Below are 23,952 nucleotides of genomic sequence, written 5' to 3' on the forward strand. Positions count from 1 at the left end.
AACGATGACTTTATTCTCGTAATATTATGACTTCAATCTCATTAAATAACGACTTTAATCTCATAATTCGACTTTATTCTCGTAGCCTAATATTATGACTTTTTCTCAGTTATGACTTTATTCTCGAAATCTCCGAAATTTTTTTTCTTCAATGTGGCCCTAAGACTCCGTCGTAATTTCCAAATACACATTATAATTAAAGCTGCAAGCAGCGCTGGGCAGGACCTCGCACTCGCGCCCGTTTCGGCCCCCAGCTTATGTCGTCATTGTGAATTATCTAGAAATATCAAACATATTGCCAGAAACATCAGAAAATCCTTACAGAGCTGAACGTTTTGATGTTTGAATGCTTTCTGTAGCTGTAGGTATGTAGAAGGGATGTCACAATATGCAAATTAGATGAGTCAATTTATTCCCATCAGATTCCTCTTTATTTTGAGGAAGAGACAACAAAAACAGCACAAAACAAAATAAATCTACTTTTTAAATATGTTCAAAATGCTGTTTTACTGATATTTATGAAATCCAATATGGCTGCCGCATAGTGATGACACAATATGCAACTTAGATGAATTAATTTACTCCCATCAGATTCCCCTCCCTTTTTTTGAGGATGAGATGACAAAAACAACACAAAACAAAAATAAATCTACTGTGTAAATATGTTCAAAATGTTGTTTTACTGAGATTTATGAAATCCAATATGGCTACCGCCTAATGACGCCACAATATGCAAATTAGATGAGTTAATTTACTCCCATGACAAACTTTGGGTCATGATGAATATTTTTCTCTTTTACAGTATGCCTTTATCTCTCACCACTTTCAAGCCGCAGTCTTTTGAAATGTTGAAATGAAAATGGAATATTTTCCTCAATAAACTCTGGCACCTAAAGGGTTAAAATGGAGATTGTGCCCCTGTCATATCTGCATGTAAGATGTAGACACGCACACACATCATGTTTCTGTGAGTTTGTGTGTGATAGTGGTTGCCATGTGCACCTGGCAGAAGAGCAGAGACAGACAGACAGAACACAGAGAAGAGACCTGTTTAGTGGAGATTTAACTCCTCGAACAAGTTCTTCCCATTCTCAAACCGTTGATAAAGTTATACAGAAGATCTGTTTTGCAGCAGTTGAGGTGGCATGTGTGCGTCTTTAAAGCCGATACAATAAACGGTGTAGGAGGAGATGTTTTTTTTTTAAGAGCACATTTGAGGCGAAATCTTACTTTGAAAGGGCAAATATCTCACTTCCTGTTGGATTTAGGTCAGGGGTGTCAGCGCGTGATTTGTAGGTCTTGATGAGATGAACATGCCAGTTTTGGTTTGATCTTTCTAGGACATTACTATGGGCCGCAACGGCCATTTTAGTGTGCCTAGGTGGCACTAGAGAGTCCATTTTCGCACTTTAGAGGTTAATTTTTTGATTTTCTAAAATTTTTCGCCAGGTCTGACATGCGTGCCAATTTTGGTGAGTTTTTGAGCATGTTTAGGGGGTCAAATTCCAGCTCAAAGAGGCGGCGGAAGAAAGAATAAAGAATAAACGCAGCAAAAAGAATAGGGTACTCGCCCTTCAGCCGAGGTGCAGTGTGTGGCACCTTTCCTGATAGAGAGGAAAGTGAAAACAACAATATGGACTGACTGCATATCAAATCTACGGAAGCGCATTGCATTCACTGGATAAAAAAAATTAGACACCTTATCTCGTAATTACGAGATCCTGATCTCGTAATTATGAGAAAAGATCTCATAATTACGATAAGGTGTCTATTTTTTTTTATCCAGTGAATGCAATGCGCTTCCGTAGATTTGATGTGCAGTCAGTCCATATTGTTGTTTTCACTTTCCTCTCTATTCTGGCTGCATTGTTAAGTTCCTACAGTGTTTTCTGTTTAAAACCCCTTGACTGTGGTTTGGCTTTGCCGTCTTGGTAGACTTGTTAAATCAATCCTTGAAATTCTGTTTTAAAACACTTTATCAGCCAAGCAGTTAAAGGCCTTGTTTGTCCTGCCGATGAGGATGATGTAAACCTCCTGAAAGCCATTGGATCTCAATAACCCTCTACTGATGTGTCCCACAAGCTGTGTGCATCTCTCACACACTTTTAAAAACTCTTAAAAGAAATCTCTTTCCCAACTGTTTCTTTCAAGAGAATTTGTGGCTTTAAATTGTTCTGTGAATCTTATAAGGATAAACTAGCAATAGCCCCCTTTTATGTAAACCCACAATACTGAGAAAGTCTGACTATTCATTATCTTTATGCAAAATTCTGTCAGACATTGAAGAGTTGTTTCATATTTCCATCTATCCTGTTAAATCCCACTGATCACTTACCGTACATGTGCTGTATAGTCATCATCTATCAGTGTGATACAGTGAGACACAGAAAGACAGGAGGCGTCAAGTCGGATATATGGCATAGTTTTACTTTCACATTTCTTCATTACAGAGTAAATCTTAATTCTAACACAGGTATTGGACAGGTTCTTAACACCGATACATGAGGCTGCATTAGCTAGTGGATACTGCATACACACACACACACACACACACACACACACACACTCACAGAATGACAAAATGACTACATTTTCCACTACAAAGTTCAATGTCCTGTGATTGCCGTGCAGCCACAGAATGTAATGTGACGATGTATAAGAAATGCCTTTAAGCTTTTTTTTTTTTTTTTTTTTTTTTGTTAACCTGCTTACAGCCACACTCACATTCACACACACATATACACTGAGTCCCCTGTAGTTGTAATGGACATCTGGGTGTCTTACATCCTGTCCTCTCCCACAATATCAGTGCTTGTGCGTGAGAGGAAACCCGGAAAGCATGAGAAAGCTGTGGACGCACAAATCCAAACATTTTGAGGTTACTGAACATCTCTGTGTTCTCTAAATATTTACTGTAGTGGTTGTGTACACATTTGATTTGTTGGCATTGATCTACTCTTTAAATGCTTGGCTGTAGAAGCAGGAACAAGACCGTATACATACATATATTAGACTGATGTGTGTCCAGACTGGGATGGAACTAGCTCAGATATATGTTGGTTCTGGATTTAGCTGCTGCAGCATCATCTGTTCAGAGCATAACTGCCTGACTACAAAACAGTTATATCCTTCAAGTGATTATGGTGCATCTATCAGTGCTATGTTCTAATCATAGATCAGGCAGTGCGCTTCTTCATCAAGAAAATCAATTTGACAAATACAGACAGCAAAGCAGCAGCCCAAACCAGTCCCAGGGTCCTGTGGAGCCATGATGGCTCTGAGATACAGTCATCCATAGTCAAAGCAGCTGAACATTGTTCTTTATCAGAGGTGGGCAACTTAAAGGGATAGTTTGGATTTCTTAAAAGTGGGGATGCATGAGTCAGTCACTAACCCATGTATTATATACAGCAGATGTCTGTCAGTATGGCCCCAGTTTGGAGGAGCAGGCTAGAGTCTGACATGGAAGCTCAGCAATGTACAGCTGTGGAGGGGCCAGCAACAAAACCTATTTTAGCCACATAGAAAAATCAATATCAGATTTAGCAACACTATATTTAGAATTTTCACCTATTTATCTTTTCATCAGACAGGCTGTTCTGATAGGGAAGCCATTAACTCCACTGAGAAAACAGTAATTTACTGTTTTAAGTGTCACTGTGTGACTTTGGTGAATCTGAAGTAACTCTTTAAAACACCAAATTCACACAGTATCACAAAGAAAATAACAGTTTGAGGCGGTGGTGGACCAGCAGCTCCTGTGTTCAGCAATGTTAATCCCTCTTTTTTTTCCTCAATGGAGTCTGGCTTTGAAGAGAGCAATATATTATCTTCATTTTCCTGTTGAAATCCCTCCCTGACAGAGGAAAAACAGTAAAATTATTCTAGATGAAGCATACACTCAAACTGATATTGCTTTTTTTGGTGGCTAAAATGTTTTGTTGCTGAACCCTCCGCAGCAGTACATTGCTTAGCTTTGGTGTTGGACTCCAGCCTTCTTCTCCAAACTGGGGGCAAAATCTCAACTATCCCTTTGACCCTTTGGCCAAATAACCAGTGAGTCATCAGCAGTGAATTCTTCTCTCTTGTCAAACTAAAGCATGCTGCTTGAAAACATTTACAATAAAAAAACAGATTCCACCGTTGAACATGATGAACTTGTAAACCTCCTCAGATGGGCCGCACAAAGGTTAGATTTATGTTTTATCAGATGTGTTTTCAAAAAGAGTTTTACATGAGAAGACCACAGTGATGAAGAACTATGGGGTTGACTTGCAAAGACTACATCTGATAAACTTCCTCACCTCCAATAAAGAGCATCTAACAGACACTGCCTTTAGCTTTTCAATGACAAGCACCTGGAAACGTCTCCCAGGCACTGGATGAGACCGACTCCAAGATCTAAAAGACTGTTTTAACACTGTAAGTCTCATCCCTGTACCCATCACCTACATAGTGTCCATTCTGTACTATCCCTCTACTTGAATGGCCTGGGTTAGTCACGGGCACTCTACACAAGCATGATGGGAATGTCTCAGAAAGCAATACAGAATACACTGGCACATATTTACATACACATCAAAATATAAACGAGTGGACTAGCTGTTTGAGATGAAAGGCTACTCCTTACAGGGCTTCAGGAGAGGAATCAGGTCATTCAGGGGGGAACGTAAGGTGGCTCATGCTGGAGGGTCTCAAAGAAGATCCAAGGGCCTTAAGTGCATTTTGACTGGGAATGGTAGACGGAAATGGGCAGGCAGAAGAGGCAGAGATCAGAGTTCTGGACCCTCAGGTCTCACTTCATTTGTGGATCCCACCAGAACCACAAAAAATCACGGAGGCCTTATACCAATGTGTATATGTGTGTGTATCAGGGTATGTGTGTAATAGACAGTGTCACCCATTGCTATTCCAATCCAAAATAAGCCTCTCTCTCCCTCTCTATCTCTCTCTCACACACACACACACACACACACACACACACACCAACAGTACTATGGAACAGTCAGGATGGAGCAGAATGGGACCCCAGTACAACCATGGGACTCTCTCACACACACACACACACACACACACACACACACACACACACACACACACACACACACACACACACACACACACACACCAGGCCATGCAGGCACCAGCTACACAGGTAAACACCAACAAAAACAAGAATGTAGCATCATGTTAATAAACACGTAGAAGATGAATTGGAATCTGAATCTGGGACAATAAGAATGACAAGAATATCACTGCTGCTGTTTGCAGTGGCTGCTTTTTCCCTTATGTAGATTACACCGTTTTTTACTCAAAGATTCTCTGTTGGAGGGAGGAGAGGTGTGGCAGAAGGGCTTGAGGGAGAGGTCGCTCGTGGGGATGGTGGGAGTACTGGTTACGGTAGAGGTCTGGACTCTAGAACTGCTGGGCCAGCAACTCGCAGAGACGCCTGGACACAGAGTCCTTGCTGCAGCGGAGAGTCAGCCGGTACATCTGCACGCACGTACACACACACACACACACACACACACAAATAAAGTTACAAGCGCCATTATTTACTCAAGGACAAAAAAACAACAACTTTTTTTAAGCCTTTAGTTGTGCACATTCCCTGCTAATAAAACAATAAACTGAACTATTTAAATAGGTCTGTCATGATGTCATAGTGTCCGTGATGTGTCGTGTTTTTGTTCTGCTGCTCTGTACAAATCTGACAACTCTCCGCCCAGCCACCTGATCTCATCTCCACAACTCTGAAGTTGCTGGCGTTTCCTGGAAGATGGTGGGGTGGCACGGAGGTCCCTGTGGACCGCAATAACCTTATATTTCTAAGGCCAGTGCGTAGAATTTAGGGGAATATATTGGCAGAAATTGAAAATAATAATAATGATTTTTTTAGTGTATAATCACCTGAAAATAAGAACCGTTGTGTTTTTGTTACCTGAGAATGATATAGGGAGCAGGTCTTTGTTTATGAAGATCACCATGTTGCACCGCCATGTTTCCACAGTAGCCCAGAACAGACAAACCAAACACTGTCTCCAGACAGGGACATTCACATGTTCACGTTTTTACGTTTTCGTGTCAGCCACCATAGTCAGAAGCCCAACTGCAATATGCAGCACCGGAGTTACATTAATATGGAATGTGAAACTACTTTACTGAGTGTTTCTAGGGGTTTAAATCATCCAGTCTGTTTGTTTGAGAGAGGAAGGGACCTCTGTGGATAATTCAGCTTCTCGTGAAAACCTTCTGAATGTCTGGATCTTATGTTCTCAGAGAGATACGGTGAGCACACATTAGCATGTATTGGACTAGTTGCCCGCAGCGCTATGCAGAATTACATTAGAAAAACATGGATTTGTAACATGAAACTGCAATTTTCAATGTTTTACCGGTTTAATTTACCAGGTCTACTTGTTTTGGAGAGGAAGTGACCTCGATGCACCAATTTGTAACATGAAACTGTTCTTTTCAGTGTTTCTAATTACCTGAATCATGAACACTGAAGGAATTCTGACTTGCATGAGTTTTTAGCTGGTTGCAATCTGCAATTCAACACCAGCAGCCACCACATCCCCCTAAATCTTGCACAGTTCACTTTTAAGATTCATAAAATACATCCGAAAACCTGATGAGAATAAACATAATTTGGACCTAGCCTTACTCTGGTCCTGGGTCAGGTCTCAGTTTAACAGCTGTGTTGTTTAGGTTTGTTTAAAGACCAAAACTGGTCTACTTGATTTCAAAACTGGAGCATGTGTTAAAATAGTACTGAACCAACCAAGGGTTTTTGTTCATAGCTGATATACATACAGTGATAGGATCAGAAAACTGTTCACACATCAGCTAAGCTATACAGCAGAATTATACAATTTCCTCCGAATCTACATTCTCACATGTAGTGATGAACATGGAAAACACTTGATCAGGGCTTGACCCTAACTTTTTTCCCAAGGAGCACATGTGCTCCCAAGTTGAAAAAGTAAGGAGCGCACATAGAACTTTAGGGGCACAATGTAAATTGATCAAATAATGTGTTTTCCGTAATAAACTTGATGCAAATAAACATTTACAAGCAAAATTATTTAATGAATTTGTATACAAAATGTACAGACAGGTAAAATCATCAAGTTTTGAAAAAGTATTGCAATTTAATTTTGTCTTTAATGTTATTATCTTATACATATTATCTTTGCAATATGATTATCTCATATGATGTTATTACTATCCTAAAACATTCTCCAGGTCCTCTGAAACTCTGCAGGACTTAATTCCACCCTGCCCAGCAGCGGTACCGTGGCAAACGGTCCCTAACTGCAGGGAGAACGGAGCAGGCTTCCCCGGAGTTCCGCCGCTTTTCCCGGTCCCTCTTCTCCGCCACACTTTGACTTATTCCCACCCAGCTGACAGCCTGGCCGGGGAGAACGGAGCAGGCTTCCCCGGAGTTCGGTCGCTTTTCCCAGTCCCTCTTCTCTGCCACACTTTGACTTATTCCCACCCAGCCGACAGCCTGGCTGTGGAGAACGGTCCCTAACTGCGGGGAGAACGGAGCAGGCTTCTCCGGAGGTCCGCCGCTTTTCCTGGTCCCTCGTCTCCGCCACACTTTGACTTATTTCCACCCAGCCGACAGCCTGGCCATGGAGAACGGTCCCTAACTGCGGGGAGAACGGAGCAGGCTTCCCCAGAGTTCCGCCGCTTAACCCGGTCTATCTCCTCCACACTTTGACTTATTTCCACGCTGCCGACAGTGGGACTTATATTCATTGTGCCGACAGTGGCTTGGAAAACCGCCCATAACCGTGTCACACGGGGAAGAGGGAAGAGGGAAGGCGGCTGGAGTTCCTCCAACATTTGCGGTTAGATTATCATATTTTTTTTATTGACAAAAAATATAGGCTGCTTCGGCTGATTTTTTTATGCGCACATGTGCCCCTAAATATTTTTTACAGTTCTATTTTTAGTTGCAAATACGAGTGAAACGCTCACACTGTCGAGCGCTGTTGGTTCTGGTCGCCTGGCAGCTGTTTGATTAAGAAGAATATTTAGTCAAAACTCTGAAGCTGCGCAAAGAAAAGCTAGAGTATTTGCTGTGTTGTACCTGTGCCTGGGCATTTGGCTCCAGTCTTAGCAGACAGCCGACCTGCTGGCCTTTAGTCTGGATCACTCCAGCACACACGTAGTTCTCTGGGTTTGGATCAACGTTGTCCAGCAGGGCCGTTCCTAGTCCCAGTAGCTGTGCACAAACATATCAGCACACATGCATCAGAAAGGATGAAGGAGACCGTAAAAAAGTAATAATAATATCATCATATAGGACATTACTGACAAAATGGTAGTATTCCTTATGAAAAAAGTTGTTTAGACTTATAAATATGGATTTTCATACACTTTGAACACCAATTAAACTTAGGTATCTACCACAACATGAGAGCCCAGATAAGTTTTTTTGTTACTTTACTTTGAACTGTAAATGAAAAGGAAGCATAGTCAGCATAACTTATATAATTTAACACCCTTTCTCTTTGGCTGATTGGTAAAGATGCGGTATGTACAAACAATGTATGTAAAATTGTCAATTACAAACAAATCCTTGGTTGTACACAAGAATACTGAAGGTTGGGTGGTGTACATTCAGAAGCACACAGCCAGGTCCCCACACAGCCTTTCTTATGGAGACAGACGTGGCTGGTAAGCTCTGTGATGATAAAAAGTGGCAGGAGAAGCAAACAAAAGAATGAGTAGTTTAATGTGTGTGTACCTTAGCCTTAAGTACTTCAGTGTCCATGCTGTGGTTAGCCTTGAATATCTTTTGTGCTTCTTGCTGAGGCCTGAGGAGAGTTGACACAGGAAAGGTCAGCAGCTTTACCAGGGAAATTCTATGCGCTTTAAAAGCCCCCCCCCACCACCACCACCACACACACACACACTTACTGGCTAAGCTGTTTCCAGCGCTGGAAGAAGTCATGTGAGGACATCTCAGTTGGCTGGAAGAACTTGTTGATAGTGACAGGCAGCTTCAGGGTCAGATTCTGCAGCGCTCCACCATATCTGATCATAACACATACACACTGCAGGTCTACATATCCATCTGTATGTTTCTGCCTAAAGTTCCATGTAGACAGGATTGATTTATCTTGTCCAGAGCATATAACTTTAGTTTTTTCCTCTCCCTATACTCCAGTGATAGCCGTTACTAGTTAGTCTTAATCATTTCAAGTGTATCAGCAGAAAAGAATGTGCTTTCAAAGTGTGTTAAGGCCTTTGAACACCCAGTTCATATTTTCAGATGCATTTTTTAAATCCGTCATCTGCCAAAAAATCTTAACGCACAGAAACCTTGCACCGTGGGACCAATGCATTGTACTGCTCAATTAGTTGTGAAACTTTGTAATACACTGAACAAATATATAAACGTGACACTTTTGTTTTTGCTCCCATTTTTCATGAGCTGAACTCAAAGATCTAAAACATTTTCTATATACACAAAAGACCATTTCTCTCAAATATTGTTCACAAATCTGTCTAAATCTGTGTTAGTGAGCACTTCTCCTTTGCTGAGATAATCCATCCCACCTCACAGGTGTGGCATATCAAGATGCTGATTAGACAGCATGATTATTGCACAGGTGTGCCTTAGGCTGGCCACAATAAAAGGCCACTCTGAAATGTGCAGTTTTGCTTTATTGGGGGGGCCTGGGCTGGTGTGGTTACACGTGGTCTGCGGTTGTGAGGCCGGTTGGATGTACTGCCAAATTGTCTGAAACGCCTTTGGAGACGGCTTATGGTAGAGAAATGAACATTTAAATTCACAGGCAACAGCTCTGGTGGACATTCCTGCAGTCAGCATGCCAATTGCACGCTCCCTCAAAACTTGCGACATCTGTGGCATTGTGCTGTGTGATAAAACTGAACATTTTAGAGTGGCCTTTTATTGTGGCCAGCCTAAGGCACACCTGTGCAATAATCATGCTGTCTAATCAGCATCTTGATATGCCACACCTGCGAGGTGGGATAGATTATCTTGGCAAAGGAGAAGTGCTCATTAACACAGATTTAGACAGATTTGTGAACAATATTTGAGGGAAATGGTCTTTTATGTGTATAGAAAATGTTTTAGATCTTTTAGCTCATGAAAAATGGGAGCAAAAACAAAAGTGCTGCGTTTATATTTTTGTTCAGTGTACGAGACAAAATTAAAAAACACATTTGCTCTCTTGCTTCTCTTCACTGGAGATATCTCCCTGGCACCGTCCCTCTTAGTCTGTCTGTGTGCTCTCTTCGTCCTGTATTAAATCCTCATCATCATTCTCCACCTGAATATTACGATCTGACCTGTTGAAAGTGAGCTATCTGAGTTAGGAAATTATACTGTGGTCCCCGTTGCTCTCTCTTGCTGCCCATGTATGCCTCCTGTAAGTTATGCCACAGACAGATGCAAAACACCCAGAAAAACGAACCTTTTAAACGTACGACGATTTCAAAAAGCAGAGCTGCTATCTACTGTCCACCTAATATCATCTCATCACGCGCTAAATAGTGCAGGTTACAATATTAATTGAGGAAAAGGTTCGTAATGTGACATGATTTATAACTAATATCACAGATGTTGTTTGTCTCAGAGCACATTATCAGACTTTAAAGCTGATGTTGCTCAGGGCCTGTTTCTCTTCACTGATCTGTCTGTTTTCTGCTGGTAAAGAGGAGCATCATCACCACTATCGCACTAAAATCAGCTCCTGTTTCAGTGACTACCATGATCACACGACAAGCCACTGCAGCAAACTAAAGAAGATTAACCATCACAAACTTTGACAAAGAACTGCTTATCCAATTTCAAAATCTTACTGGCCCCGACCTTAATGTTGACAGCACTGCAAATCAAAATCTCCAAAGTCCTGAAAGTTGGCATGAAATAGATGAGAGATTTTGCTTTTTGTTAGTTCTTGATTATAATCACAATTTGGCCAAATATACTGCATTTCATCTGGACAAGCTGCTTGTATTTGGACACTGTTTAACAAGTTGAGTTTTTGTGGTTTATGAACCTCAAAGTAAAGCATATAATGAAAAAGTGTTGAAACTCATAGAAAGAATTGAAAATGTTCCGTAGCTGCCTTCCTTAGCAGCCCTGTTTGATAATCCATACAGTGAAGGAAAAGGGCTAATTTTTCAGGTCCATCGAACCCATTCTGACCAACTTTCAATGTGTAGTTTTTCATTGCTTAACATCATGACTGGGGTTGGTTTTATGTGCTTACCTGAATTTGATGTTAAGCAGCGGGGCATCAGAGAAGTCAGTCAGACACTCTATGTTGAGGACCTGCTGGATTTGGGCTCCACCCTCTACCAGTGGTTCCACTGGTTTGGTCTGAACGTTGAGCTGTGGCGGGTTGTCAAGGAGCATCAAGACATCACACAGACTAATTTTTTTCACACCTCAGACTGTGGACAGTGTTCACACTGCCTCACAAAGTCAGTGAAAGTTTTGTCAATCAGGCAGCATTATGAAGTCCCCATTATTATATTAATTTTTCACTTACATAGCAACAACTGTAATGCCTCCTAGAGACTGTGAGATTTTAGCAATCTTATAAGTTTAGTGTAGCTACACTGTGTGGCATGGGTCTAATAAACTTGGGTATGATATCAAGTTTGATGTATAGGGATGCACCAAAATGAAAATTTGTGGCCGAAGCCAAAGCCAAAGCTGAATATTAATAAACGCTTGGCCGAATACCGAATATCATTGTTTAGTTTTTCATTAGTTTTTGCAGATGAACCCCCTCCAGATTAGTGTTGTCACGGTACCAAAATTGGGACCCACTGTGCGATACCAGTGAAAGTATCATGGTTCTGAGTAGTATCACGATACCACAGCGAAAATGAGGCAGATGTGCCTTTTGTCATTTATAAAAAGATAAATCACTTTTCTATAATACATCAATGATATTTCAATGGAATAAATTACTTATTGACTTATTCATACTTCAAAAACAGCATCAATAAGTGATTAACATAGGGGGGATCAAAATAAAATAAATAAAATAAAATAAAAATCAACCAGCCACCCTCCTACCCTGACAAGTCCCTTCATAAGTAATGAACAGTCCCTTAAGTGCGGTGAGGTTTGTGGGCCGTTACTGACACAAAGACAGAAATGTGAAAGGCTTGTTTCTCCTCCGACACGTCACATACCTGTGTTCGGCTGGCTCGGCTGTTCAGGTACTTTTGGGCAGTCATGACACCAAGAAGAGGATATTATTGGAACCGACTTCTCTGTCGCGGTAAGCCGATGGCCGCTGTATTTGACAGGAATACATTAACGTCTGTGTCTGTGACCCCCGTTCAACCCACAATCGGTGGGATTCGCCTTTCGTTTCTGCTGGTGGTTGAAATCTGTACTCACACAGCGTGCTGAATGATTTAAGCCTATTTTGCTCGCTCAAAACTATTTTTAGTCGCAAATGCGAGTACCGTGACGGGCGAATCGCCACACTGCCGACATTTTATTTCGCCCGTCACGGCATGCTGTTTGATTGCGTTATCAAAACACATTATTCGGCCTTGCTTTTAACTTATTCCACCGAATACCGAATGTGTGGGGTTTTTTTTTTTGCAATATTCGGCCGAATATATTTGGTTACCAAATATTCGGTGCATCCCTATTGATGTATGCAGACTGTGCGATGTACGCCTACTGAATTGCAGGCTGCGACATACAATGCAATAGCTTCCCATACTGAGTGCACAAGGATGCTGCATGGGTTATTACCTCGCCAACTGTAAAGAACAACATAGAGGGTCACATTAAAAAACCTTAAAAAAGTTTAGTGGGCACTATATACTGCAGTGTGTCTGTGTGCGTGTTTGCCAGCTGCTAGGTTGCTCACTTGGCAGCTGCAACTCCGCTACTGTTCCCTTCTTCCCTTTCGATTGGTTGGTTGGTAGTCACAAGTCGTAACAGCAGTCGCACAGTAAGATGGTCATCCCACATTTCTGACGCTGTGAGAATTTTATCCCAGGCTGTATTTGGTCACAACCCTGTGACAATGGCCATCCTTGAACCTCTCTCACTTTATGACGTAAGTCCACCCTTTTATGCCTGGTACACACTACATGACATTTCCGTCCATTCTTTCCGTCACTATGTAACATTACGCGATTGTGGAGACATAAAATCGTGCCGTGACTTGGCCAACAGACATGATGCACTACACGATGGTCCACACCGATCATACCCGGTATTCTTTCAAAACAAGTATGATGTCATCGGGTTATTCTTGTCCTATTTTTATTACTTTTACTATTATTTTAGTCACTGTGTCTGTTCATGTGCCAGCTGAAATGTTGTTGTAGTAATGTAAAAAAGCGTCATCAGATGGCAGGAGCTACATTTGAAGTACCATATGCAAACATGCAAGTCACTGATAGGGCTGTCAAAATTGCTCAAAAATGACGTTCGAATATTCCTTCTAAAAATAACTCATAGGTTCGAACCATTCGAATATTTTTTTTTCCCGCATTATGTCCACAAGAGGGCAAACTAATACAAGGAAACATACATGTATATGTATTAATACAAGGAAACGTAACTACTTGTAGGTATTTTTATTTCAACATAAACGTCTTTGAAAACATTTACATACCTACACATTAAAACACATAAAACAATTACCTATAACATTACGTTATAAATGACCGTGGACCTCTCGCTCGCCCCCCCTCTCTGACCCGTGGCCACACCGCCCGCGGAAACACTGCGAATAGCCTCGAAGCACCGGACCGTGACCGGTTCGCACCCTGCAGCGATCGTTTCGGCGTCTGATCTATTTTCTGCATGAGCTGCGAGTGAATGTGTCAAGCCGAGTAACGGAGACAACAGCTAGGAGCAGAACCGCTTGTCGACCAGGCTGGAGAAATGCGCGTCTGATGCCAACGCCTACTCACAGAGAGGACAGCTGCGGTGGTGTTTTTTTTTTTTTCTCTCCACAATCGAATATCAATTTTCACATTTGAAGGTCCTTTTTTTTTTTCAAATTCGAATTTAAATTCGAATTTAGAATATTTGTTGACAGCCCTAGTCACTGAATCCTCCACAACAACTTCCTGCAAATGTTTCACAATAAAAGCTTCTTTAGAAAATGAATGGATTCTCTCAACTGAAGTTACAAGGGGCTCTTAATTTGAAACACATACAGGAAGTGTTGAGCTTGAAATTATGGCGCAATGCATTAACTTTATCAAAGCAAACGGGAGCGGATATAAAGTAAAAATATAAAAATACAGAGGGAATAATAAATAACGGCCCGTTTATAATGTAGTCTGTTTCAAATGAAGCTGGCAGCCTTTGCAGTTGTGGTAAGTAAAAGCCCCACCACTATTTTTTAATTTTCTTACTCTACGTCCGTTTCCATTATAAAGAAATAACATTCTTTGCTAGCTTGATGCTAATGGCAGTACTCACCAGGTTGATAAAGTGCCTCTGCTGTTTCACACCGGCATCCCTAGAGAAAATATCAAAAAGGCTGGGGTGTTGTTGTCATACAGTTGGGAGCAGTCGTGAACGACACAAAGAAAATCAAACATGCTAGACTTTCTGTCAGAACGTCCTGAGGTGTCAGTTGTCATTAACTATGACACACTACACGAGATGAAATGATGGATTATCGTGTACGACACTCATTGTCGTTCACGATCCATGACAAACACGTACGTACGTCGCTGCATCGTGCTATAATCAGTATATCACCACATTTCTTTCATGTTGGTCATCTTTTTTCTGGGACAACCCAAAATCGCACAGTGTATACCAGGCTTAAGGCACAGAGTTACAGTCATCAGTATTAGATATGCAGCATAAAAACCACGCTGAGTGGTTGAAGCTTCTGTGGTTTGTTCACATACTGAAACATGTATACAGAAAGGATATGAGTCTGCAGCTCTCCAGGACAGCTGACTGTGGTGGTGAAGCTGGCAAACTGCACTGACGTCTTGTTACCGTAAAATAAGTACATTCTCCCTGAAAGAGACATTATTATTACAAGATCATTCCGCTTATTAATATGGCTGATAGTTTATGGAGTTCTGAGTACAAAGTAGTAAAAGTATCAAATACAGTAGGCACAGTCAAAACACCAGGGGCCTCATGTACAAAGACTTGCGTGGATTTCCTACTGAAACATGGCGTACGCTTAAATCCAAAAAACGTTATACGCACAAAAACATCCAGATGTATGAATCTGTGCATATGCGTGAATCCAAACACATTTCCTTTGTACATCCCAATCAATGTGGAATTGAGTGCACATGTTGGAGTACACGACCCCTCCCTGTCCACTCCTCCATTTAAATATGCAAATCATATTTAAATGGGCCCTGCACCTGAGATTCCCCTCTCTGCACGATCAGAAAACTAAAACAAAAGAATGAGTAAGACAGGAAAAACTTCACAGAATGCGAATTGGAGACGCTACTCACTGAAGTGGAGGTGCGCAAAAATGTACGTTCTGGCACGCTGTCCTCCGGCATCAATACTAAGTGCAAGAAGAGTGAGTGGGAGAGTGTATGTGAGGCTGTCAATGCTATGGGGTGAGAAAAGTGTACACACGCAGAATTAAAAAAGAAATGGTCCGACAATAAGGTGGACCTGAAGCCGAGGATGGCTGTCCACTGGCAAAGTGTGGCCAAACAGGCGGGGGACAGGTAAGGAGGAGCTCACCCTGTTTCAACAGAGAGTCGCCACAATTGTGATTGACACTGCTCTCTCAGGGGTGGTGGGAGCACATGTGGGTGACTCGGATTACCCCCAAGATAAATACCTATAAATTTGTGAAACTTACAACAAATGTGTTCATATGGGTCATACAATAGTCTGCTCACAGCCCTATAAGATAGTGGTTCATGCGTAAATGTTCAAAAATGAATGCAGAAGTACGCTGGGGGAAAAGGTGAGACTGATTAAGAAATTTCACACTTTACGCAAGGGTTTATTGACATGAGTACTTTACACACAGAGACAATCAGGGACTTGTTAGAAAGCTCTAAAGCTGTAGTTTAACCAGCAAAAAACACCAAGTCACTAACTTTAACCACTGACTAGTACTGATGCTGTGAAGACAGGATAATACTGGGGGGCACACATGCTCAATGCGCATCAGGGGGATTAATATTAGGACAATTAAACAAATAAATTATTTACTCACCAAGAAGCCACCCATCACGAACAGTGCCAGCTAGTAGTTTGTTCCCAACCATGCTGTTACTCAGAATGTATGAATCATGGCGTTCAGGGTTCCTACACATTTGGAATTTCAAAATTCCATACTTTTCCATACCATAATTTTCAGACTTCTCTGCGTCCCCCTTGATACCTGGGGGGCTGGAGGAGGGTCATGGGGCAGCAGACTGGACATACCACTTGTCAATCAGGTAAAAGGGGCGGTATGTTTTCTGAGACGTTTGCTCTCACACAAACTGTGCTTGGCCCGGCATAAAACACGATCCAGATTAAATTATTTTTGGAACTACTTAATTTTCTATTTTAGAAAACAGTATTTTAGAAAAGTGGTAATAGTCTGGAAACATAAACATTTTTCCATACTTTATTTTTCATTTTCCATACTTTTTAATACCTGGAAATTGATCAAATTTATTTCCATACTTTTCCATACAACACCTCGCCACTGTTGGTTAATTGCATTTGCGCATCACATATGATCTGTACATTGACTGAATGAAAATGCTTCCTGTTGACAAACAAATTCATCCTGTGATGGCTGAGGACTAATTGTTTTCACATTTATTTATTATAACAGTTTCCCAGCATCACCTCTAAGTGTCGCCAAAGGATCAACAGCTGTAGAATACGCCAGCCATATTTCTAGAACATGCGCTTCAACTAGTAGCAGCAAAGTCTGGTAGCTCTGCAATCTACTTAGTTTTACTGAATGTTTATTATATTTTTCTGAACTACTAATGGATACTTCTGTGAAGAGAAGAGTTTATTCAAGAGAGGAGCTTTTTTCATTGAAACGGAGCAAGTCTGGAGGACACCATCCTATTCCAGCCGAGATGAAGAGGTGTTTTCGTGGCTGCCGTGCTGGTGCAAAGGTGAAGGCTTGGAAATGGAGATATAAGCCCTTTCTGCCATCAGTCATCATGGGAAATGTCAACTCTCTGCCCAACAAGAGTGATGAACTGGAGATATTGGTGAAGACTCAGAAAGTATACGGTGAGTGCAGTCTCATGTGTTTTATGGAAACGTGGTTGAATCAAAACATCTCAGACTCCAACATGGATCTACCTGGCTTCACTCTCATACGATTGGACAGAGACTCTAAAGCTAGTGGCAAGAAAAAAGGTGGGGGTCTGGCTATATTACTGTCAAGGAGAAGATGTGTTGTCCAGATATTGAACTTTTGGCAGTTGGTATAAGGCCATATTATGTACCAAGAGAATTCAGTCATATCATAACAATACTTGTGTACATTATTTTGTAGTTCTGGGTTTGGTAATGCCTTTTTTAATAATGAAAAACTTAATATTAATTTGTTTAGAGAATCTGTATTCACTGAGGAAAAAGTACAGTGGGCAGAGGATATATGGACTAAGCCAAAACTGCGTACATTTACAAGGATAAAAACTGAATATGGTACAGAGAATTATGTTGTATATAATTTGTCAAAAAAGCAGAGATCTTTATGTGCCCAGCTGAGATCTGGCATTTTACCTCTGGCTGTGGAAACTGGACGGAAAGTTAATTTAGAAGAAGAAAGACAGATTTGTCCAATATGTTCTTTAAATGATATAGAAAATGAGTTTCATTTTGTTTTCTACTGTCCTTTATATTATGAACTGCGTGAAGTTTTGTTTAGTAAGACAAGAATGGATGCTGATTTTGTAAATATGGATGACGCACAAAGACTGAGTTGGCTGTTTACACATGAAACATAAATTAGCCAGGTATCTGGAGAAAGCTTGGGAGAAGAGGAAAAAAGCTCTTTATACATTCATAGATATATAACAGTTCTTTTATATTTATTTATATTGTTTGTGTTTCTTTTCTTTTTCCACATGTTTTGTATATGTAAGACCGGAAGATGTATATTTTGTAAATAATGTGTCTTGTAATCCCATGTGGGATGGGCCAAATATATGGCATGACACGGAAATAAAATATAATGAATGAATGAATGAATGAATGTGTACATCTGACCCAAGGCAACTGCTGAAGTTCCATGTGAAGTTCTCCATGAACTCGTTGCTAAGATACAGACTAAACATCCTGAGGCACTATTGATAATATCAGGAGACTTCAACCATGTTTCCCTCTCCTCTCACCTGACTGGATTTACACAGTTTGTTAACTGTCCAACCAGAGAAAATAAAACCCTTGATCTGCTGTATGCCAATGTCAAAGAAGCTTACAGAGCCATTGCCTTACCACTACTGGGCAGGTCAGATCACAGCTTGGTTCTTCTGCAGAAAATAACAAACCTTGGATTACCAGTGACATAAAGGCAATACTCAATGAGAAGAAGGCAGCTTTTAGAGACGGTGATAAAGCACGGCTCAAACAAGTGCAACATGAGTTTAAGAAGAGACTTAAGATGGCAAGGGTGGAATACAAAAAGAAACAAGAGAGGAATCTACAAAACAGCAACATCCGTGAAATGTGGAGAGGAGTCAACACCATCTCTGGTTACAACAACAAGAAAAGACAGCCAGTGGTGGGTGATGCAGAAAGAGCTGATGAACTCAATCAGTTCTTCAGTAGATTCAATACAGCCACTCCCACTTCCAATGCTGCTTCTCCTCCTCCTCCACCTCCTCCTCCATCACCTCCACCTCCACCTCCACAACTTGTGTACAAACTCCAATGTGGCAGCCACCCCCTCTCTTACACCTGTGCCTCCACCCTTGTCTGTCACAGAGATGGGGATGAGGTTGGAGCTGGGAAGACTTTGCTCTGGGAAGGCTGCTGGCCCAGATGGTGTGTGTCCAAGGCTCCTCAAAGACTGTGCTGCCCAACTGTGTCAACCTCTCCACAAGATCTTCAACCTCAGTCTACAGTTGGGGCGGGTGCCGGCACTGTGGAAGATTTCCTGTGTTGTGCTGGTACCAAAAATTAAATTTACAGCTGAACTTAATGACTTCAGACCAATATCCATCACTTCGCACATCATGAAGACCTTGGAGCGGCTGATTCTACGCCTACTGAAACTTGAGATCAAAGACAAACTCGACCCCCCGTAGTTTGCATACAAACAACACATTGGATTGAACGATGCTGTCCTCTACATGCTTCACTGCCTAGCTCATCTGGAGGAACCTGGCGCTTATGTGAGAATCATGTTCTTTGATTTTTCAAGTGCATTCAACATCATCCAACCCAACATACTCAAAGACAAGCTCACAGAGATGGCAGTGGATCCTTCCTTTATCTCCTGGATCACAGATTACTTTACAGGAAGGCCACAGTATGTCAGGTTGGGGAACTGTGTTTCTGGGACATTAATGAGCAGCACGGCAGCTCCACAAGGGACTGGCCTGGCTCCATTCCTGTTCACACTGTACACGGCGGACTTCAAATCAACTCTGAGTCCTGCCACATCCAGAAATACTCAGACGACACTGCTACTGTGGCGTGTATCAGGAACGGGCAGGAGTCTGAATATAGGGACCTGATAAAAGCCTTCAGTGACTGGAATCACAAGAACTGTCTCCTCCTGAACACCTCAAATACCAAGGAAATGAGCCAAGCCCCCTCTTCAGCCAGTGAATACCTGTGGGGTGGACATTGAGGTGGTGCCAAGCTATAAGTAATCTAGGTGTACACCAGGATAATAAGTTGGACTGGTCCCTAAACACAGACGCTCTCTACAAAAAGGGGCAGAGCCACCTCTTTTTCTTGAGGAAGCTCAGATCTCTCAACATCTGTAGTAAGATGCTGCAGAAGTTTTATCAGTCTGTGGTGGCAAGTGTGTTGTTTTATGCTGCAGTCTGCTGGGGAGGAAGCATCAGACACAAAGATGCAAGGTGGCTGGACAAACTAGTCAAAAGAGTTGGCTCTGTGATTGGAGTCAGGTTGGACACACTGGAGGAGGTGGTGGAGAGATACACACTGGAGATGTTCGAGGCCATCATGAACAACCCAGATCATCCACTCCACAACACCCTGATGGACCAAAAAACTGTGGTAGACGGCTCCTCTCTCTTCGATGCAGGACAGAGAGATACAGAAGATCCTATATACCAACAGCCACCAGGCTTTATAATTCTTTGACATATAATAGATGAGCTGACAGATAATTGAATTTCCCCTTGGGAATGAATAAAGTTATTCTTATTCTCATTATGAAGTTGGCGTGAGGCACCGCACATTTCCATGGTCATTTCACCCTTGATACATCTGAACTTTGCCATGGAAAAGGACATACACCATGTTTTTGTGCGTATGCACCCTTTGTACATGAGGCCCCAAGTCACATCCACTTAGTAACAAACTGAAACAAACCACGCCCACTTATGAATGGCTGCACTCCATTTGATCCTGGCAGCATGCTGCTTGTCATATAGAGGCGAGGGTGGGGCAATCTGGTTAACTGGATTTTCTCAGAGCACAGCCATTAGTCCACTTAAACTCAGGTCACACCCACTTAGTACAGCCATCTGTATCTTCTGTGTGATGTAAATGTTGTCATCCACCCATCTCTGCAAGAGTCCACACGGGCACTTGTGCCTATGTCTGTGTGCAGCACATTTTTTGTAACAGCACAGACTGTAGGCACAGCAATTGCGCCGACTATGCATGCTCAGTCTTTTGCTCCACACTCCTGTCCAGTCCAAAACACTGCAGTCAACACAGCTGCAGCCGCCTCACCATAGTGAAGGTAGTTTAGGTTGGATATTTGACAGACATTCACTCCAGACCCAGTAGCCTTGTTTAGTGTCAGTTTTATCTGATCTCGGCAGCCCATCTCCAGCTGGGGACTGACACAGAACGTCAATTGTACTGTGAATAGAAGAGCTTCGTGTGACCGCAGCTATTCACGGACGTTCAACGTTCAATGCAGAAATAATGTCCGAGCCTTAACAAAATGCATTAGGCCGCGGCCACTTATCAAACTAAAAAAAAAAAAAAAAAAAAAAAAAAAGAAAAGGTCTGACCTGCTTTCTGTGACAACTCACCCAGATTCTGACGATACTCTGACTTGATGCCAATCTGCAGCAGCTGATTCTCAAACAGAACCCCGTTGTTCTTGCACACAAACCTGTAGCATGAAGGCATTTAAAGGTTTAGTCAGCACTAAAATATAGCTTTGACAAAAAGAATAACTAAAGTCAAGAATATAACATTTGATATCAATAACTGACCAGTGCAAAATAAACAGTGCTTGTTGTTGTCTGCACAGGTCTGTATTGCTCCTGGTGGAACTGGTGTCAGATTGTCTGCAACTTTTAGAAAGTGACTTCTTGTATTCAAGACTCACTTTGTTTTCCAGTGTGAACAATAATTAGGCATAAATAGGTAAGTAGCCCCAGTCAAACAGTACAAATTTATTTTCTGGTAAAAAACCATTAGAGTGAACCATAGAGTGTATAGAAAAACATTTCATTATTTCAGATTTCAGAGTATTAAGTCCAACTTGAAAAACAGCATGGCAAACAGATTAGGCAAAGTGGTGGATCTTGCACTGGCTTTCTTTAAAACAGGAACCTATTAGCAATCAGGACTGATCATCACCCAATTCATCACAGCACTATGTTGGTCAGATGGCTGCACTATAACAAAACTCAAAGCAGTAAATGTAATGGCTTATCCAAGTGCTTATCAAGTCAAACCCTTCCTACAGAAATCAAGCAGGGCTGCAGCTAAGCAAACACATGACAAAGCTTACACGCAGAGAAAGACCTTACTTGTTAAGAAGTTCGTCTGCCTCAGACAGGGGAGGAGCAGGATCCTCAGAGGGAGGAGCAGAGCTGAGAGACCACAGGACAGCCCAGAGGACAGGGGAGGGATGGATACAGATAGACAACAGGACAGATGGGGAATGAATGGATAGAGCAGAAATGAGAGGTGAAGAAAGCCATCCATTCACCACAGCGTACAGTGACAGTGTGATCAACATTAGTCCAGAGAAACATGAGAGGAGAAGAAGAAAGAAGGATAAAATGCAGAGACGGTTAGTAAAAGCAGTTTGTACAAAGATGATACAATTACAAAATGAAAGGTTTCTGTTGGGTAGTTACACTGTGTAACTAATACTCATCTGGTGCAGTCAGTATGAATCTGGACAGTTTCTGTTGTTTTGGTGCTACACTCAAGTACACTGTATCACAAAATAAAAACAACAGCTATTCAGTGTGAAGTGCAGACTTTCATTTGACTGTTTATATCCAGACTTCCAAAACTGGGGGACCAACATCCAAAATGGGCCACGATTTATTTACATGCAGCGAGGTTTCTATCAACCTTATAGACACTTTCATTTGAAATCCTATGTTCTTTGAGCCAAAAAATGATTTAGGGTCCAAATGTGTTCAGACTGTACTCTATATCAAACACTGTTGACATGTTTAAAAACACATCCATAATCTACACATAAAGCTTGATGCCAGGAACATTTTTTTGTGAGAAAAAGTTTGGGGTTTTAAGTTTGCAACTTGGTTTTGCATTTGTGGAGTGGTTACCAAGTACTTGCATGATGCCTAGGCCTGTCGCGATATGCGATAAGTCGATTAATTGCACGGTAAATGACAAGGGAGACGGTAACTTTTCCGGCCGCGCTTAATTGCCATACTCATGCGTATTTGTTTTCCTCGTCTCTCTCCACCAAAGAGACTGGACGACAAGAGCGTTCACTGCCGTGCATCGTCTGGCAGCCAAGTGAGTTGGTTCATTAGCGTAATGAATGGAGGGAAAGCTCTTGTCATCGAGTGTCTTTGTCTCTGTGGGGGAGGCGGGGCTATGGGCTACACACGCACACACACACAGTGCGATCTTCATGAGGGGGAGACAAGGCGGAGAAAAAATTAATTAAATTTAAAATTAAAATTACAACAATATCAAAAATGGTCTTAAAAGCACAATATTACGCAATATTATCGCAATAATTTCTGACGCAATTCATCGGCCAGTAAAATTTGTTATCGTGACAGGCCTAGTGATGCCCATGTGTAATGTCTTTTCATAAGTCCATAGTAGTCTAGTTCATAAGTCTTTTCTAGTAAGCACCATTTTTATGTGCATCTTTAATTTCTGAATAAAAAAAAACAAAAAAAACCCTGAGTAGAAATGCTACAATTCTCAAAACTTAAAATATTGCAAAAAAAACAAAAACAAAAACAAAACAAATTTTAAGCTTGGCTGAGGTGGTGAAAAATGGTAAAAGGTTAGGAGACACATAGTGTCAGAGGGATGAGGAGACTGTAACCTCTCTAAATTAATACATGAGACAAACAAAAATGTCACATTTCCATCTGTATTCTACATTGTACTTTATTATTTAAGGTTTGACTGGTGCTCTTTTAACTGTGCTATCTCATTCACTGTTTTCTTCTGCAATGGTTAACTGGTACTGACTGGAAAATAAGCACCACCAGCTGTTTATGTCAATGGACTCAACTTTTTATATTTGCATAACAGCAGTGGATAGAAACGCACATTATTCTGCATTTTCTTTTGCTGTTTTTTTCAAAATTCTGTTCAAATTTGCACTTATGGAAGCCTGGCTTGTGACCCAGGAAATTAAGTTTGCAGGGTAGTTTTTCTTTTTGTATAATTTGCCTAAACCCTCTAGTGGCAGCAGAGCCTGAGTGCATTCTCCTACGTTTTCTGATCATTAGGTCATACCTCTCAAATGCTGTCTGTCTGCTTTTTATTCAAATGTGCATTGTTTTAGAGCAAAAAAAGCAAATAAAGCGTATACTCAGTGGTCAGCATACATT

At 41.4% G+C, this 23,952-nt stretch overlaps 2 protein-coding genes across 7 annotated transcripts in view; one reads left to right on the forward strand and one right to left on the reverse strand.

Annotated features, from left to right (window-relative positions):
- Positions 1–23,952, forward strand: part of LOC125878876 (uncharacterized) — a 189,120-nt gene that overhangs the window by 140,548 nt on the left and 24,620 nt on the right. The gene's annotated exons all lie outside the window — the stretch shown is intronic.
- The window catches only part of ap2a1 (adaptor related protein complex 2 subunit alpha 1), a 91,433-nt gene continuing 69,887 nt past the window's right edge, over positions 2,407–23,952 (reverse strand). Inside the window, exons 14-21 of one of the 4 annotated variants that reach the window (XM_049560193.1) lie at positions 21,922–21,984; positions 21,193–21,275; positions 14,933–15,022; positions 11,262–11,385; positions 8,935–9,051; positions 8,762–8,831; positions 8,102–8,236; positions 2,407–5,493 (exon numbers count right to left, since the gene is read on the reverse strand). In XM_049560193.1, the coding sequence (XP_049416150.1) occupies positions 5,416–5,493; positions 8,102–8,236; positions 8,762–8,831; positions 8,935–9,051; positions 11,262–11,385; positions 14,933–15,022; positions 21,193–21,275; positions 21,922–21,984 (760 nt within the window). In that variant the 3' untranslated portion in view covers positions 2,407–5,415. Of the gene's footprint in view, positions 5,494–8,101; positions 8,237–8,761; positions 8,832–8,934; positions 9,052–11,261; positions 11,386–14,831; positions 15,023–21,192; positions 21,276–21,921; positions 21,985–23,952 lie in introns of those variants that run through there. The other 3 variants (XM_049560194.1, XM_049560191.1, XM_049560192.1) reach the window with 3 other exon arrangements.

Source organism: Epinephelus fuscoguttatus, linkage group LG19, assembly GCF_011397635.1.
Source record: "Epinephelus fuscoguttatus linkage group LG19, E.fuscoguttatus.final_Chr_v1".
In the NCBI taxonomy this organism is placed as follows: domain Eukaryota; kingdom Metazoa; phylum Chordata; class Actinopteri; order Perciformes; family Serranidae; genus Epinephelus; species Epinephelus fuscoguttatus.